The sequence below is a fragment of the Panthera leo genome, chromosome F3, assembly GCF_018350215.1.
Source record: "Panthera leo isolate Ple1 chromosome F3, P.leo_Ple1_pat1.1, whole genome shotgun sequence".
Classification (NCBI taxonomy): domain Eukaryota; kingdom Metazoa; phylum Chordata; class Mammalia; order Carnivora; family Felidae; genus Panthera; species Panthera leo.
Window position 1 is genome coordinate 2,412,967 of NC_056696.1, and position 15,129 is coordinate 2,428,095.

Consider the following 15,129-nt stretch of genomic DNA (forward strand, 5'->3'; position numbering starts at 1 on the left):
GAGGACGAGGAACCGTAGCGTAATGGGGAAGAACGGGGTGGAAGGCTGAGCCTACAGATGCTGCAAAACGTGTCGCCGGGTGCCGAAGAGGCGGTGTGGGGGGCGTGCAAGTAGGTGGCAAAGCGGTCACCACAGCATAGTCAGGACTGGCGTCTGACCCTGGAGCTGCGATGACTTTAGCATAGGATGGAGGAGGTGCCGCAGGAGGCTGGCAGCCGGCATACTCGGGCAGCGGCGCGCTATACGGGGAGCTGTCGGAGGGCGGAGCTGCGGGAAGGTGGGGAGCGGCAGCAGAGACGGGATAAAAAAGGAGAGAGAAAAAGGGAGCTAGTGAAGCCACAAAACCAGCACTCGGGACACAGTGCACGCACGCAGACCGCGGTTAGTCCCCGAGAACGCGCTCACTCGTCCATGCATCCCGAGACCCAGGGGAGGAGGACACGGGCTCGCTTTCCGTCTGGCGGGCGTACTGACACACGACATTGCTCACTTAGCTCGTCTTTGGCAAGAAGAAGATTCTATCTCAAGTCTCATTATTCGGTCCACTAAAAGGACATTCAAGTTACGTGAGTAGGACCACAAACAGAAGAGTAAGTCTGCTTGTTGTTTTACGAACAAATAGCGAAACTGGCAAAAAGTTTCACAGAGGGCTAGGGGCCCCTCGTTCCTGCTTATCTGTGGATAAGTTTTGTTTCTTTGGTTGGCTACAACCCCAGAAAATAACGAGGCAGTTAAGAACAAGTAAATTAGCTCAAACGACAACCCATCAACCACACTGAGACCTTGGATACAGGCCATATGGAATAGGAAAATAATTCTGAGATCCTAGGACAGTAAATGTCAATTTTAATGAACGTCTCAAACTGTGCTTTTTAACGCTTACATCTTTCGATAAATTCCATCCGATTTAGAAATTTTCACTAATTTTTTGCAGTACTAGAATACATGCAAGCCAGTCAGTTTTAGAGAGGGTACTTTTCGCCTACTATTCTGAATTCCTCCTTCAAGCACTTTCGAGCACAATCAAACAAAGTTCTTGAACGGGACAGGAGTCAGGACAATTTAAGCAACCTCAAAGGGCGGGGGGGGGGGGGGGGGCTGTGTTCTAAGTTCATCCAAAGTAAACACTTCCCACAAAAACACGCACTTTACAGCCAATTTACAGGGAGTGAGAAGACTTGGAAAGCCGGGCCGCACGTTTCCGACTTTCTCAAGCCCCCGGCGCTAAGTGCAGTAACACCGCGAGGGGGAAGGAGGCGGCAGAGCAACAAGTGCGGCCCGCTTCTCGGTGTCCCACTTGCTGCCCGCCCCCCACGCCCCCCGCCCGCCCCCGCCCGCACATGCACCCGCACGGAGCACGGCGCGCGCTTCTTACCGGCGGCCGACAGCCGGCGCTCCCGCTCGCGCTCCCACTCCAGCTGCTCCTGCCGCTCCAGCTGCTCCTGCCGCTCGCGCTGCTCCCGCTCCCGCTCGCGCTCGCGCTCCCGCTGCTCCTGCCGCTCGCGCTGCTCCCGCTGCTCCCTCTCGCGGTCGAGCCGCTCCAGCCGCTCGCGCTCCAGCCGGTCCTGCCGCTCGCGCTCCCGCTCCAGCCGCTCGCGCTCCAGCTGCTCCTGCTCCAGCCGCTCCCGCTCCGCGCGCTCCACGCGCTCGCGCTCCACGCGCTCGCGCTCCAGCTCCTTCTGCCGCTGCTGTTCTTGCAGCTGCCTGGAATTCCGAGACCAAAGCCATCAGAGCCGCGCGGCGACGGCCGCCGTCCTTAGACGCCTACTCGCGACGAGCCCGCGTGCGCCTCCCTTCCGAGGCACAGGCGAAGCGAGCGGAGCCTGCCGTCCACGGCGGCCCGCACCACTTCCCAGCCTCACGGAGAGGAGAGTAACTTAGCAGGGTCACTAGTAGCACACGACACTAACGGCTCACTTTAGTGTGCACTGTTCATGAGGGAAGTGCCACAAAGAAATGAATTTTCCAAGTAACTGAGCGTACCACCGTAGTGACCAAGTCACTATTTCGAATGTTCACAAGTTAATACGTCATCATTTTAGAAATACAACGGCCGGCGAGCCACGACAACAGCTCGCCCAAGTTTGCCCCATTTATTTTTAAGCCGTTTCCCTACTGCTTCCGAAGGATCGCTACCGGCAGATTTGCTAGGAGAAAAGGTACACACATCTTAAGATTCTGGATACATGGCTCCAAACTGTTCAGGATTAGTGGCTGGGCTTCCCAGCAGCCCAAGGATAGAGAGAACCTCCTTTCACCACTGGGGTCTTTAACTGCTGCTAATGCACTTGCTGTCAGTCACGCGACAGCTGGCCTCCTGGCCCCTGCAGCCTACTGGGACACAGCTGCGTGCGTCCTTTGATGGGTTTTCTCCCCGGACAGTTAACATTCCATCCTCATTTGTAGAGCTCTTTTCTCTATTAAAGCTAACAACCTATCGTCACAGATGTTGGTCGTATGTATTTTGAACTTTTATTACGGCTTTTTAACTGCCTTTGATTTTTAAAGTGTCATTTAAAACTGTAATATGTTAGATTTGTTAAAGTTGTAATACGGCTTTTAACTTTTACATAGAGAGTCTAGTGGCGGGATTCCTTCATGTGCTCTGCCTCTGACATCCCTCTTAGCCCCTTCCCACAAGATTATGGAATTACACGTTTCTACAACAAAATCCTTAGCTCATATGAAATTCATCTCGGGTTTGGGCACGCAGTAGTGAGCCACATCACTGTACCTTTACTGGCAGAAGATGCCACCTTTCTGTGTGTTGACTGTTTCTGAAATTCCACAACATTTGGTTCGTGGATGTTTGTCTAGAGTGGCACCAGTATGCCTGGACGTCTGAAAGAAATTATCTAGTAGGGTGCATCCATCCTTATTCCTCTTCCTTTTGAGTTTTTCTAGAGGATTCTCAGATACTTCGCTTTCTCTGGCTAAGTTTTAGAATCACTTTGTTAAATCTACCCCTTCTGCCGAGACCTACCCTTCTCAGTCCTATTAACACTTTCTGAACTTTGAAGATCGATGGAAAACATTCATGTCTTTTAACCTCCTTGTCTAAGAGTGTATGGAATGTCTCAGTATTTATGCAATTAAATTACTATTTACGCAATTAAATTAAAAATCCCCTTCTTTCATGCTAGGACTTCAAATACTGGCTGTGGAATCGCTGTGATTATATTAAAACCTACAGAGGCCCAATGTATGTGGCTGTGAAACATATAGCTTGCTTTTAACTTCCATACATACATATAACAGAGCAAGCAAAGGTCTCCAAGTACCCACCTGGACCTAAACAACAGTCTTGCCATAAAAGTTAACTTTCCCCAAATAAAAATACTCGGCCCCATCTTCTACATAATAATCTCATAGCACCGTGGGTAAGATTAAATGAAGTAATGCCTCGAAAGCTCTTTAAAAAGTGCCTGAAAGCATATGAACACTCAATAAATGTGAGCTATAATAATAATTGTTTGGAAATTTCAAATTAGGACTTTCCTTGGACTGGCTGGGTTGCAATTAGAGGCAGAACTAAATGACAGAGGGTGTATGCTAATCTTTGTTCCTCCCAGCACTAGTAATAAACCACTAAGATTCTTCCAGAAATCTCTCCCCGTTTCCTAAACTGACTATAAAAAAGGAAAGAGCCCACTTGACAAGTGAACCAATCGCACTTCTGTCGGAAGAACCCGAAGCCTCCCTTGGGACAGGTCACCGGACTTGACAGTATTGCAGGAGACGGGGTGCCTGGGGGGCTCGGTCGGCTGACAGCTCAGAACCTGGAGCTGCTTCAGACTCTGTGTCCCCCTCTTTCTCTGTCCCTCCCCCACTCACGCTCTGTCTCTCAAAAATAAATGCTAAAAAAATATTTTTTTAAAAAGAATATTGCAAGAGAGAAGCAGAAGAAACCTACGGCAGTGCTCGGGACAGGCAGTGGTGGAGATACTGGCTGGAACATAATAAATCAGATTTTTAGGGCACAGTACTGACTTTGTTATGCTTGCTGGACAACCGCTAGCTGCCAAAGTTACGGAGGATAGCAATATCGCTGCAGGGGTGAAGGCAAGAAATTCGGTGTACTCACAAGGATGTTTTCAATAATAAACTGGGTAGACAGAGTCGGTTCTTTTTGTAATACCTTCTAATAAATAAACTTGGCTGGGATGTACCATTAAACTTAAAACACGGTCTGTGTCAAAAAATAAGGGCATACGCTATAATAGAATCGTCTAAACAACCTATTGGTCCAAAAGGCGAAGAGACGCCCACGTTATTCTAACCAGAGCGCATCTGCATCCGGAAGCTGAGGGGAGGTATCTCAGGGCACGGAAGCTCACGGAGAAATCTGTGACGAAAGACCCAAGTCACTGGGCCCCCTGTATGCTTCCGTGCCACCTCTTTCATTTTACTCCCGTCAAATAATGTGGGTGCACGAAGCTTGCTAACAAAACCAACAGACCACTGCTCCAACCTTTCCAGCCCTGGCGCCAACACCAGAGACCATTAATGCCAACTCTTTTTGGACGTTCCTTCTGTTTTCACTTTAGAGACTGCCTACCGATGCCTCCTGTGGGGCCCTCACCACACCCGGGGTCCCTAAGCACAGTCCCAGCAGAATAATGAGATTGGAGTTTATGTCACTGACACAATAATGTAAATACTGTTCACAGCTAGACCATAGAGTATCCTAAAACTACACTGCATTTCTTTTTATTTATTTATTTAAAGTAATCTCTGCACCCACGGTGGGGCTGGAACTCATGACCCTGAGATCAAGAGTCGCATGCTCCACAGACTGAGCCAGCCGGGCGCCCCTCACTGCAGTTCTCATTCAAGTTCTCTGGGTTTTGATTGTTTGTTTGCTTGTTTTTACCTCCAAGTTAATGGCCACTTCTCCAGGCGACACAATGCTTTTATCACTAAAAGTAAGCTGAAGTCACAGGCAGAGGCCAGGTCTGAAGGATTACTGCATAATGGCATTTACAGCCAGGGAATCCTGACTTAAGAAGATTACTCCACAGGTTATGATATTTATTCCAGGGTTCTCAGCCTATCAAAGATCAAGAGTATCTACTGATGTGGGAGAGGAGCACATTGCCAGATGGCTTCCCCACGATCACAGACACACGGCTGGAGGAGGCAGTTCACAAGCTGCAGAAGATTCCGCTGACCGCATAGTCTCTTGATTTGAAGGAAGGACGGAAAGCGTTAAAAGCCCCTGGCTCATTTCTAGCCCGCTCATTTCTAGCCCGAAAAGATGCGCGTCTAAATATATTTCCCAAAGTAGTGTGTCAACAAGAAACTCTCAGGCTTACAAATCTTTAGTAGTGTGAATAATTCTCACCTAAACGGGATGGTGTACAAACGTGACATTCACACGTTTTGATCTCTAAAGCAGGACGTTTGTATTATCTTTTTGGGGGGCAGTTTCCAAATTTATAATCTCTGCTTTTCCCAGAAACACCACTCCCGACTCTCATACAGGAAATGCAGGGGACGCCTCCTCCTAGAGCTGTGCTGCACGGTTTCTTCACTCTTTGCTAGAACCATCTGAGGACCTCTCCAAAGTACATGGGCTCTAACCCTGAAGTACGCACAAATTCTGCCAGACTGATTTTTCTCTTAAGTTAGGATATGCATTTTACCATAATTTGAAAGTTTCTGAGAAAATGTACCTTTTTCCAGAAACAATTACAGTGCAAAGGACCAATATCACAGCCACCAAGAGCATTTAAAAAACATCACAAATAGTTCCTCCTACCACCCAAATACCCCTTTCCTCGAAAGAAGTCTCCCCAAATGTCAAGAGATGCCCAAAGCACTGGCCAACAGTGAGAGTAATAGGTTTTTAAAAATATATTCAGACACGTATTTAGTTTATGTTGACCCAAAGACTATTTTTCTTAAAGTGAGCAAAATATAATGAAATTTAAAACCACATTTCGTACAGCCTTACCTATGATGAAGAGTGTTATTAGGTAGATAGAGAATGATTTAAAGTCTGAGTTGACAACATCTAGTAACACTACGATGCTACCGACACTTGTCAGAAAATAAAACTACATACATCTTCTGATCACATCACGTGGGTCATTCCACTTCTTCATTAGTAAGCAAATACAAAACGGACAAGATGAAAGCAGAGGATGCAGGTCTCAGTTACAGAGCCCCCGACACAGGCCCGTACTCACAGCAGCAGGCGGTCGACTCTGGGTCCACCCGGCCCCGGCCGGCTGACTGGGGGGCTGTACAACCGCATGGTTCCCGGCCTGCTCTGTGCTGGGACTACCAGGCCCTTTTATATCTTTCAGGTAGTGGTGCCCATTCGCTATTTATAGACATTAACTAAATTACATCCTATGTTGAGACTGAACACAGGACTGACTCATGTTTCTTAAATACGGTTTTCATCACAGTCAAAGAAGCCAGATATTACTAACACGAGTAGAAACCAAAGACTGACGTCAACAAACGATACGTACAGGGGTAGAGAACTAACCAGTAACTACCATCACGTTACCAGAGTCAAGGTACTGGACTCACTAAGACAACACCTGGAGTAAACATCTGTTTCATCAACTCGAATTCACGCTCATTAAGACAGAAAGATTAAACCTGTAAAATGCACACACACCTTAACAGTCAAGTCGTGTCACAGAGCGTGTAACAAAACACAGCTTCCGATCTCGCTCTCCAGAAGCAGAGCCTTTCGATCTGGCGCTGATGCCAGGTTCCCACATACGGTGGTTTCCTGAGCTCCCCCAGTTCTCAGCTGTTCAGTCGCACGGTACCCGCTTTCTCCTTCACAGGTGAGCCACCTCCTGCCCCCCTCCGCCACAGAACCTCACCTTCCTCACTCTTCCGATAAAATCACGACACCACTTTGGATCCCAATATTCACGGCCAATCACATCTGCTCTTCCCAGCAATTTCTTCCTTGTTCTGGTGTCAAAAGTCACCGTCTCCTCCCCATCTGGTTCTTTTCTTTACGCTATCCCTACTTCACCCCCAACTCTCCAACCGGAACCGTAAACCCTCTCGACATGACCCGGCGCATCAGGTGATCCGCTCTATTTCGTGTTCCCTCATTCTTGCTTTTCCCAGGAAGCACCTCAGATCCCTGGCCCATCGGACGGGCCCCGAGGTCTGGCTTTCACCTTCAGTGACGCTGGGAACTCCCTAATCTCATCCCAAGATGGGTGCCTTGTTTCCTGGTGGGGCCATGACCTCATTCCTGAATGGTTTATTCTCTCACTTTATTTTTAAATGTTTATTTTCGAGAGAGAGCATGCGTGAGAAGGGGTGGGGCAGAGAGAGAGGGAGACAGAGGATCTGAAGCGGACTCCGCACTCGAACTCACGAACCATGAAATCGAGACCTGAGCCCAAGTTGGATGCTTAACCAACTGAGCCAGGCAGGCGCCCCAATTCTCTCATTTTAACAGAACACCCCTTCCAGTAGCTTCCTGGGAAGTCGTACAGAGAAGAAGTTTGGAAACAACCTCTCAGGATTTGAAGCCCTCCCGCCCACCCCAAGCTCTACTCTCGCAGTCTACAACTCCAGTGACAGGCCCTGTCGGTGGGTCTGTTTTTCTCACTTACTGGGCCGGACACTGGCGAGTCGTGTCCATCCAGACCTGGGGCCCCGCAAGTGAGAACCCAGGGCCCAAAGCCGGCCACTCCCGCTTGCCCCTGCTGTCCCCAGCAAACTGCAAAGAGGCGAACCACTGCCACAGAAGCCTCGTGGCCACTCTCTGGCTAAAACATTTACCACCTGGCCCTACTCGGAAAAGGTCTGCAGCGCTCTGACCCACACGACCACATCACTGAGGTCCAGGAAACTTTCTCCTGTCATTTATTTGCAGATTCTGTTTCCTCACGCTTTTCGTTCTTTGCTCCCTTAAAGCTCCCATTATTTGGATATCGGGCCTCCTAATCTGATCTTATTTTGTTTTCTTTCTCGTTTACTGTCCCTTATCTTTTATTATAACTATTCCTAGGGTAATTTATTTTTCAAAACTCCTATTTTTTTAATGTCTAAGTACATTTCCTTACTCTCTGAATGATTATTTTTTAAATAACTAGGGTTTCTGCTTTAGGAGTGAAATATATTCTCCTAGTTTTCCAAAGCTGTTACAGTGTATTTTCAGGTTTTCTTCTGCTCCCTGTATTACACCTATTTCCTCCAGCTTCAGTTTGTTCTGTCTGTTGTCATCTGTCTTCAGGCCACAGAACACAGGAGCCCGGCTGGCTGAGGCAAGGACCAAATACTAAGGGTCCGCTACAAAGTATCTTCTTCCCAGTAGATCTAACCCCCCAGCAAAGATAGATTAAGGGATGCAGGCCAAAGGAAAATGGTGTATACCTTTCTCGTTATGGGAAAATACTTAAGTGTTAAAAAGCAAGGTGCCTTTTTATTATACGACAAATTCAAGACAAGACTACTAAAAAGCAATTTCTGGGGCACCTAGGTGGCTCAGTCAGTTGAGCGTCTGACTCTTGATCTGGTCATGATCTCATAGCTCGTGGGATTGAGCTCCACGTCGGGTTCTGTGCTGATTCTCTCTCTCCCTCTCTCTGCTCCCCCCAGCCCCCCAAAGCATGCGAGCACACACTCTCGCTCGCTCTCTCTCAAAAATAAATAAATAAGTAAAAAGCAGTTTCTTAGCATGGCATACAAAGCACTTGGCAAGCTGGACTCGACCCACTGGTCTAAGGCGGGAGGGGAGTAGGGCCCCCTGCCCGCCCCTGCCCTTACCCTCTGCTCTTCCTGCCTCCAATGCTCCACCAGGCCCCATTCAAGGCCTGGCTCAAAGCCATCTCCCAAGCGGCACAGACAGAAGCCTAAGGAGCATGAAAACAGCGTGTCTTATCTTATTTAACTCTACTCCGAACCATATGCACTCACATTTTCTGTCTCTTACACCTAACACCTACACATACGTGAATTCACTACCAGAAACTTCCTGGCTTTTTCTTAGAAACTTTATTCAGGTCTCTACTCTCAAGCAGCCTACGATGTTCGCTGTGAAGGAGACCCTTCTGTAAACCAGACCCTCGACGGTAAAAGGTAAAAGAGCGTGTGAGTAAGTCGTAAGGGTTCGGAAAAGCAAGCCACCGACAGACCCGGAGGAGAGTCTACGGACAACGAGCGGCCGCCGAGCGAGGCACGGAGGAGACGCCGGGGCACAGAGACACCGCCGGGGCCCCGGACCCCGACGCCCGCAGACGTCGGGCCAAAGAACTAAGCCGGACGTGAGGACGGCTCGCGGGAGCGCTGAGGGGAAGCGACACACGGGACCGTCTGGACTCATTCCGGTCCGCAGACGTCAACAAACTCTCCCCTCCCGGAATTCCAGAAAAACCCTGACCGTGCGCACACAACCTCACGACAAAGTGGAACACGGAGGGGTCGGCGGCAGACCAACTCCATCGTCAGGTCTACGGAGGCGGGAACAGCAAGGCGGGAAGCCTCGACCTCCCGCCCGCGTCTCTGTAGACAGTGCAGCCGAGCACCTGCCCGGCGCCCTTCCGCGCACGTCCGGCGAAGGTCCCAACCGCGCGCCCTCAGAGCTCCCCCAGCCCGGTGTCTCCCAACAAAACCCCCTCCGCTCGCACAGTCCCCGGCGGCTCCGGTCGGGGACAACTCGCCCTCCCCTCCCCACCCGCTCGGGTTAAAAGCCGTGACCCTTCCCCGCCGGCACCCCGCCCCCAAGGAGCCCAAGACTCCGCCTTCTCGCCACGCCCACCCCCCCCTCGGCGGAAGCCACCCCCGGGGCCCGCCTAGTTGACCGCGACGGCCGCCGAGTCCTCCCGCCGGACGGTCCCGACCGCGCGCCCGCCTGCGTGCGCGCTCCCCTCTAGGCTAGTCTCCGCGGCGCAGCCAGACGGACGGACGGCCGGCCGAGACGGCAAGCCGACCCACGTCCATCAAGACCACTCAGCGGTTCCTCCTTCGCTCAGAACGAAAGCTCAATTCTCCGCGATCGCCCGCCGCGTCCCGCGTGACAGGACTCTCCGCGGGCTTCAAACCCACCGACCGCTCTCCCTGTGCACTTGTTCTCTCTGCCCCGGCCTCAGGGGCCTCTTCGTCCACGTGCACACGCGTGCACGAGCACCGCGAGGCCTCCGCCCGGGGCGCTCCCTCCGCACGCAGCGCGCTTCACCCAGACACCCACCTGGCCGGCGCCCTCCCTCGCGTCGGTGAGAGCCGCCCCGGCCGGCGTCCCCTTGCCCCTCTGGCCCACACGCCCCCCTCTACTCGGTCTCTTCCGGGGGCACTGCTCGCCTAGGAGGTCGACGGTCCGTCTGACTGGGGTAAGGCTGTGTACGTCCCCGCCCCGCTCCCTGCCCCGCTCCGTCGTAAGCAGGGGAACAGACGGCGCCTGGAACCTCGCCGCGCCGCGGAGCGGAGGCGACCACAGCCGGCATCCGTGCCGAACGAGGCTGAAGCAGACGGGAGAAGAGGAGGCAGGAGAGGCCTCCCGCGAGGCCAGGGGACAGGACGGGAGCGGGCAACGCGGCCACGATCGGGCCGATGAATAACCGCACGCCCTGTCTGCAGAGCAGCCGCACCGCCACGCTCTCCTCCCCAAGCTCCCCAAGACGCAGTGGCGTTTACCACAGCCTGCCCTCTGAGCAGACACGCGGCCTGGGGTGAGCCACGGCTTTGGGGGAGCCAGGGCTAGCTCGGTCGGCATCTGTGGGGTCCCGAGGCCGGTCGGCCCCCCACCCTTGTTCCCTACCGAAAGGGCAGCCTGCCAGTCTGTGTGCTCTGCCCGCCTCCACAGACCCCCGTCCCCGGCAGCCCTCGCTCTCAGGGAGGCCGTGTCCGGCAGAGACGTCGCCTCCATGATGCAACGGGAAACCCGAGCCGAGGACGGATGCCATTCGATCGAATCCGTTTACAAAGAAGCGGACCACTCAAGATTACCAGATATTGGAGGACTATTGAGTACACAAGACAAACAACCCAGCTCTACAGGAGGGAGAGGACTCAGAAAGGACGAGAACATGAGAGACTTAAGATACAATCGTGAGTCTGGAACAGGCTGTTAAGAAGGGAATGATTACAAAACAGAAAAAGCTCTCTTGGAGATTAAGACTGGTCTTTCAATAGAGATCCACCACCGTCCCACCCGATTAGGTGGCCGTGAGCCAGGGGTGTGGCCTGTGGGCGCGTACAATGTGGCCTGTCTGGACAGTAATGCGTGGTAAGTGTAAAATACATTCCGAATTTTAAAGACTCAGTATGAAAAAGAGAATGTAAAACACCATAACAATTTCTACACTTACTTTATGCTGGAATGATAATATTAAAAAAAATTTTTTTAATGTTTATTTAGTTTTGAGAGAGAGAGAGAGAGAGACAGAGCACAAGTGGGGGAGGGGCAGAGAGAGGGGGAGACAGAATCCCAAGCAGGCTCCATCCAGGCTCTGAGCTGTCAGCACAGAGCCCGACGTGGGGCTCAAACTCACAGACCGCAAGATCATGACCTGAGCTGAAGTCGGATGCTCAACCGACTGAGCCACCCAGGCACCCCTGGAGGGATAAGATTTTAGATAAACTGGGTTAAACACGATATATCATTAAAATTAAGGTCACAGGTTTCTTTTTTACATTTGCTAATATGGCCACTAAAAATTACATACATGGGCCATGCTGTATTTCTACTAAATAGTGCTGGTCTAGGATATGTGGCTAAAAATATTACCAATGATACAGAACAAAAAGAAAAAAGCAGAAAATGAAAAAATAGAAGTATACTGAAGCAACAACCCTGGAGGCCAGCATCTGACATGTAGGAGTTCCCAAAAAAGTCAACAGAGAAAACAGAGAAGACATGTTAAAAAAATAAATTTAAAAAAAAAATTAAGAGATGTGCTTATTAAGTCTTCAAATGGAAAAGGTCTATTAAATATTGAGGTTAAAGAAAGAAATGAGGGAGAAAGAAACCACAAAACTCAAAAACTTTAGCTAGTCACATATTCGTGAGGACTCCAACTACCCTGGTGAATGAGGTTTAAAGGGACCCCAGAGTGGGGTAGGGGGTGGGGGGCTCCCCTGCAAACACACGGACAAGACAGCACACCCAGGGGGCGGAGCGGGACGGCAGGACCACTGAGCCCCCCTCGCAGAGGGAGCAGTGAAGAGACACAGGTTCAATTTGAAAGAGAAACCGACAGCAGGACTACAAATAGTGGCCACTGGTAACGGGCAGGGACATGAAGAATTCGGGTTTCCTAGTAGAGTCAGCCGCCACTAGCCATCACTCGACTAATCAGGAGACAGAAATAGAAACATATAATCTCGCGCTATGGAAGAAGCCATCCAAAATACTAAAAGCAGAAACGGTTAGGAGGGATTGAGTCTGGAGATTAACACGAAGGGAAGGCCACACGCTCCCCCATCTCCGACCCTCCGGCACTACCTGGGATTCTACCATGAACACACGACTTAAAAAAGAATTAATCTGACAGTAAGCAAGTGGGAAAAACTGAAAGGGAGCTAGGTTAAAGGCAGGAAAACCAACTAGAAAACGATGGCAGTGCGTAAGGGAACACACGCCAGAAAAGCTCTCGGTGACGAGAATGTCCGAAGAGACAATCTGTCAGGCTTTCCGAGACAGAAGTGACAGGGTATGCCGGAACAGAGCCTGTGAATGAAGATAATTACAGACTTCCTAAAGCAGAAAGTCCGGGTGAAATACGAAGAGAAGGAAGTGTGCGCGCCCTGAGGTATTAGCGGGATACCCAAACGCATGCGTTCCGCAGCAGCTCACTGAGGACCACTCGTTGGAACCGAAGGGTCTGTGACCCTCCGAAATGCCATGCGGGTGTTGCACAGAAGAGCACGTGTACGCGCATTTAAGAAGGATGTAGGGCTGGGTGGAAGAGGGCAGGAGTCCACTGCTGGCACCAAATTCTCAAAAGGACACGTGGATTCCATTTCACTGGAAATATGGATCTCAGGTGCAGATCACGGCTGTAAACGTGGGAGCCGTCAGCAGAAGACAGTTAAGAGAAAACTACAATATCCCACGGAATCCTCAGTTTTTTGAAGGTATACCACGTGCGGAAAAAACCCAGAGACAGCTAAGCGCACGCCCTTGCGGAAGAAACGGAAGGGAGAGCAGTCCGCGATGAACAGAGACTACAGTACCAAAAGGAAGAAAGCAGAGGCAGGCTGTGCACCAGGAGAAGAAATCTAAACCAGAAACAAGCCAATGATGATGGAAGCAGCATTTCCAGGAGATCGGAGCAGACACCAACAGATTTCACCAGATAAAAATGGAAGCGGGTAGAGGAGAGCAAAGGGAAGGAACAGAGATAAAAATGAACACCAGGAGAAAGAAAGTGGTGTCCAATGGAAGGTTTATCCAAGAGAAAGAAGAGGGGCGCCGGGCTGGCTCAGTTGGGTGGGAAGTGCGACTCTTGATCTCGGGGTTATGAGCTCAAGCCCTACATTGTGTGCGGACATAAACATTGTTTTTTTTTTTTTTTTAATTAAAAAAGAAAAAAAAAGAAGAAAGTCTGTGTGTGACTATGGACAGAAAATAATTTAAAAACTTACATCAATTTTTTGGACGATTTCAAGTCTTCAACTAAACAAGTAATATAAACAACGTCCAATTTCAAATCCTGACGTATCTTCCCACATACAAGCAGAAAAGCCTCAAGTCCGGCTGAGCGCTTCAGGGCTAACACCCAGATGGGACAGATACACACAGCGTTTTCACAGCAATCAGTAAAAAATTCGCTCAATACTCATTTCCAGTACAGCCTCGAGCTGCAAGTCGTGGACAGCCCTCCATGTAGCGGACGGCCCTTCAGAGACCCTTAACCAGCCGGCAGCATCCTCCGCGGCTCCGGTCTCTATTCTGTGCTGTCCTCGCCCAGCACCTGTCCCCAGGGCCACATGCTTGTCTGCTCCACAACGTGAAAAATTATCTGTTACATTTGGGTTCTCTCCTGGTTCTTCCTGGCTTTCTACAAAAGGGTTACTCCTGATAATACTACAATCATTTTTTTATTAATTATTTTTCCGTGTGTATGGGGGGGGGGGATGGGCAACAGTATCATTACAATTTCTAACTCTTGAAATTATTTTGGAATGTTTAAAACACTCAATACAGAACTTTTAAACCTTCCTTATTTCTACAAAAACTTAAGTTTTATTTCTGTTACAGCATCACTCAAAAGAGACAGATTTTCAACCAAATAGAGAGGGATTCAACCAGAGAGGCTGTGATGAAAACAAAATTCATTTCGGAAGGGCCTTCCCCAAGGGCCACGCATTTACACACAGAACGTGGTGAAAGATCCCCGTCTGTCTGTCTTTCAGAGGAACATGACACACATATCAAGACAACATGAAGAATATGAAGAGTGTTTCAAATGTGGATCCAAATCAAAGGTCACAGGAAGAAACTCTAGCTTGCCATGGAGCAAATGTTTGTCAACTGGAAGAATCCATCTGTAGGACGATTATCAGCTCTCTGTAATAAACAAGTGACCTACTAGTGATTAAAAATAACAGGGGTGCCTGAGTGGCTCAGTTGGGTGGGCGTCTGACTTCGGCTCAGGTCATGATCTCATCATGGTTTGTGGGTTTGAGCCCTGCGTCAGGCTCTGTGCTGACAGACAGCTCGAGCCTGGGACCTGTCTAGGATTTTGTGTCTCCCTCTCTCTCTGCTCCTCCCCTGCTCATGCTCTGTCTCTCAAAAGTAAATAGACATTAAACAAACAAACAAAAAAAGGCAATGTCAACATCTCCAAAAAGTTTTCATTTGTTTAAAGTGGAAGGCCTGGGGCGCCTGGGTGGCTCAGTCGGTTAAGCGTCCGACTTCGGCTCAGGTCACGATCTCGCGGTCCGCGGGTTCGAGCCCCGCATCGGGCTCTGGGCTGACGGCTCAGAGCCTGGAGCCTGCTTCCGATTCTGTGTTTCCCTCTCTCTGCCCCTCCCCCGTTCATGCTGTGTCTCTCTCTGTCTGAAAAATAAATAAACGTTAAAAAAAAAAAATTTAAAGTGGAAGGCCTGGGAGAACCTGGATGGCTCAGTTAGTTAAGCATCCAACTCTTGATTTCGACTCAGGTCATGATCTCAAGGTTTGTGAGATGGAGACCCGAG

The 15,129-nt window shown here is 50.1% G+C and overlaps 1 protein-coding gene across 1 annotated transcript in view; it reads right to left on the bottom strand.

Moving 5' to 3' along the window:
• The window catches only part of ENAH (ENAH actin regulator), a 134,171-nt gene that overhangs the window by 18,213 nt on the left and 100,829 nt on the right, over positions 1 to 15,129 (bottom strand). Inside the window, 1 exon segment of the mRNA XM_042924516.1 lies at positions 1,376 to 1,704. Within this exon segment, the coding sequence (XP_042780450.1) occupies positions 1,376 to 1,704 (329 nt within the window).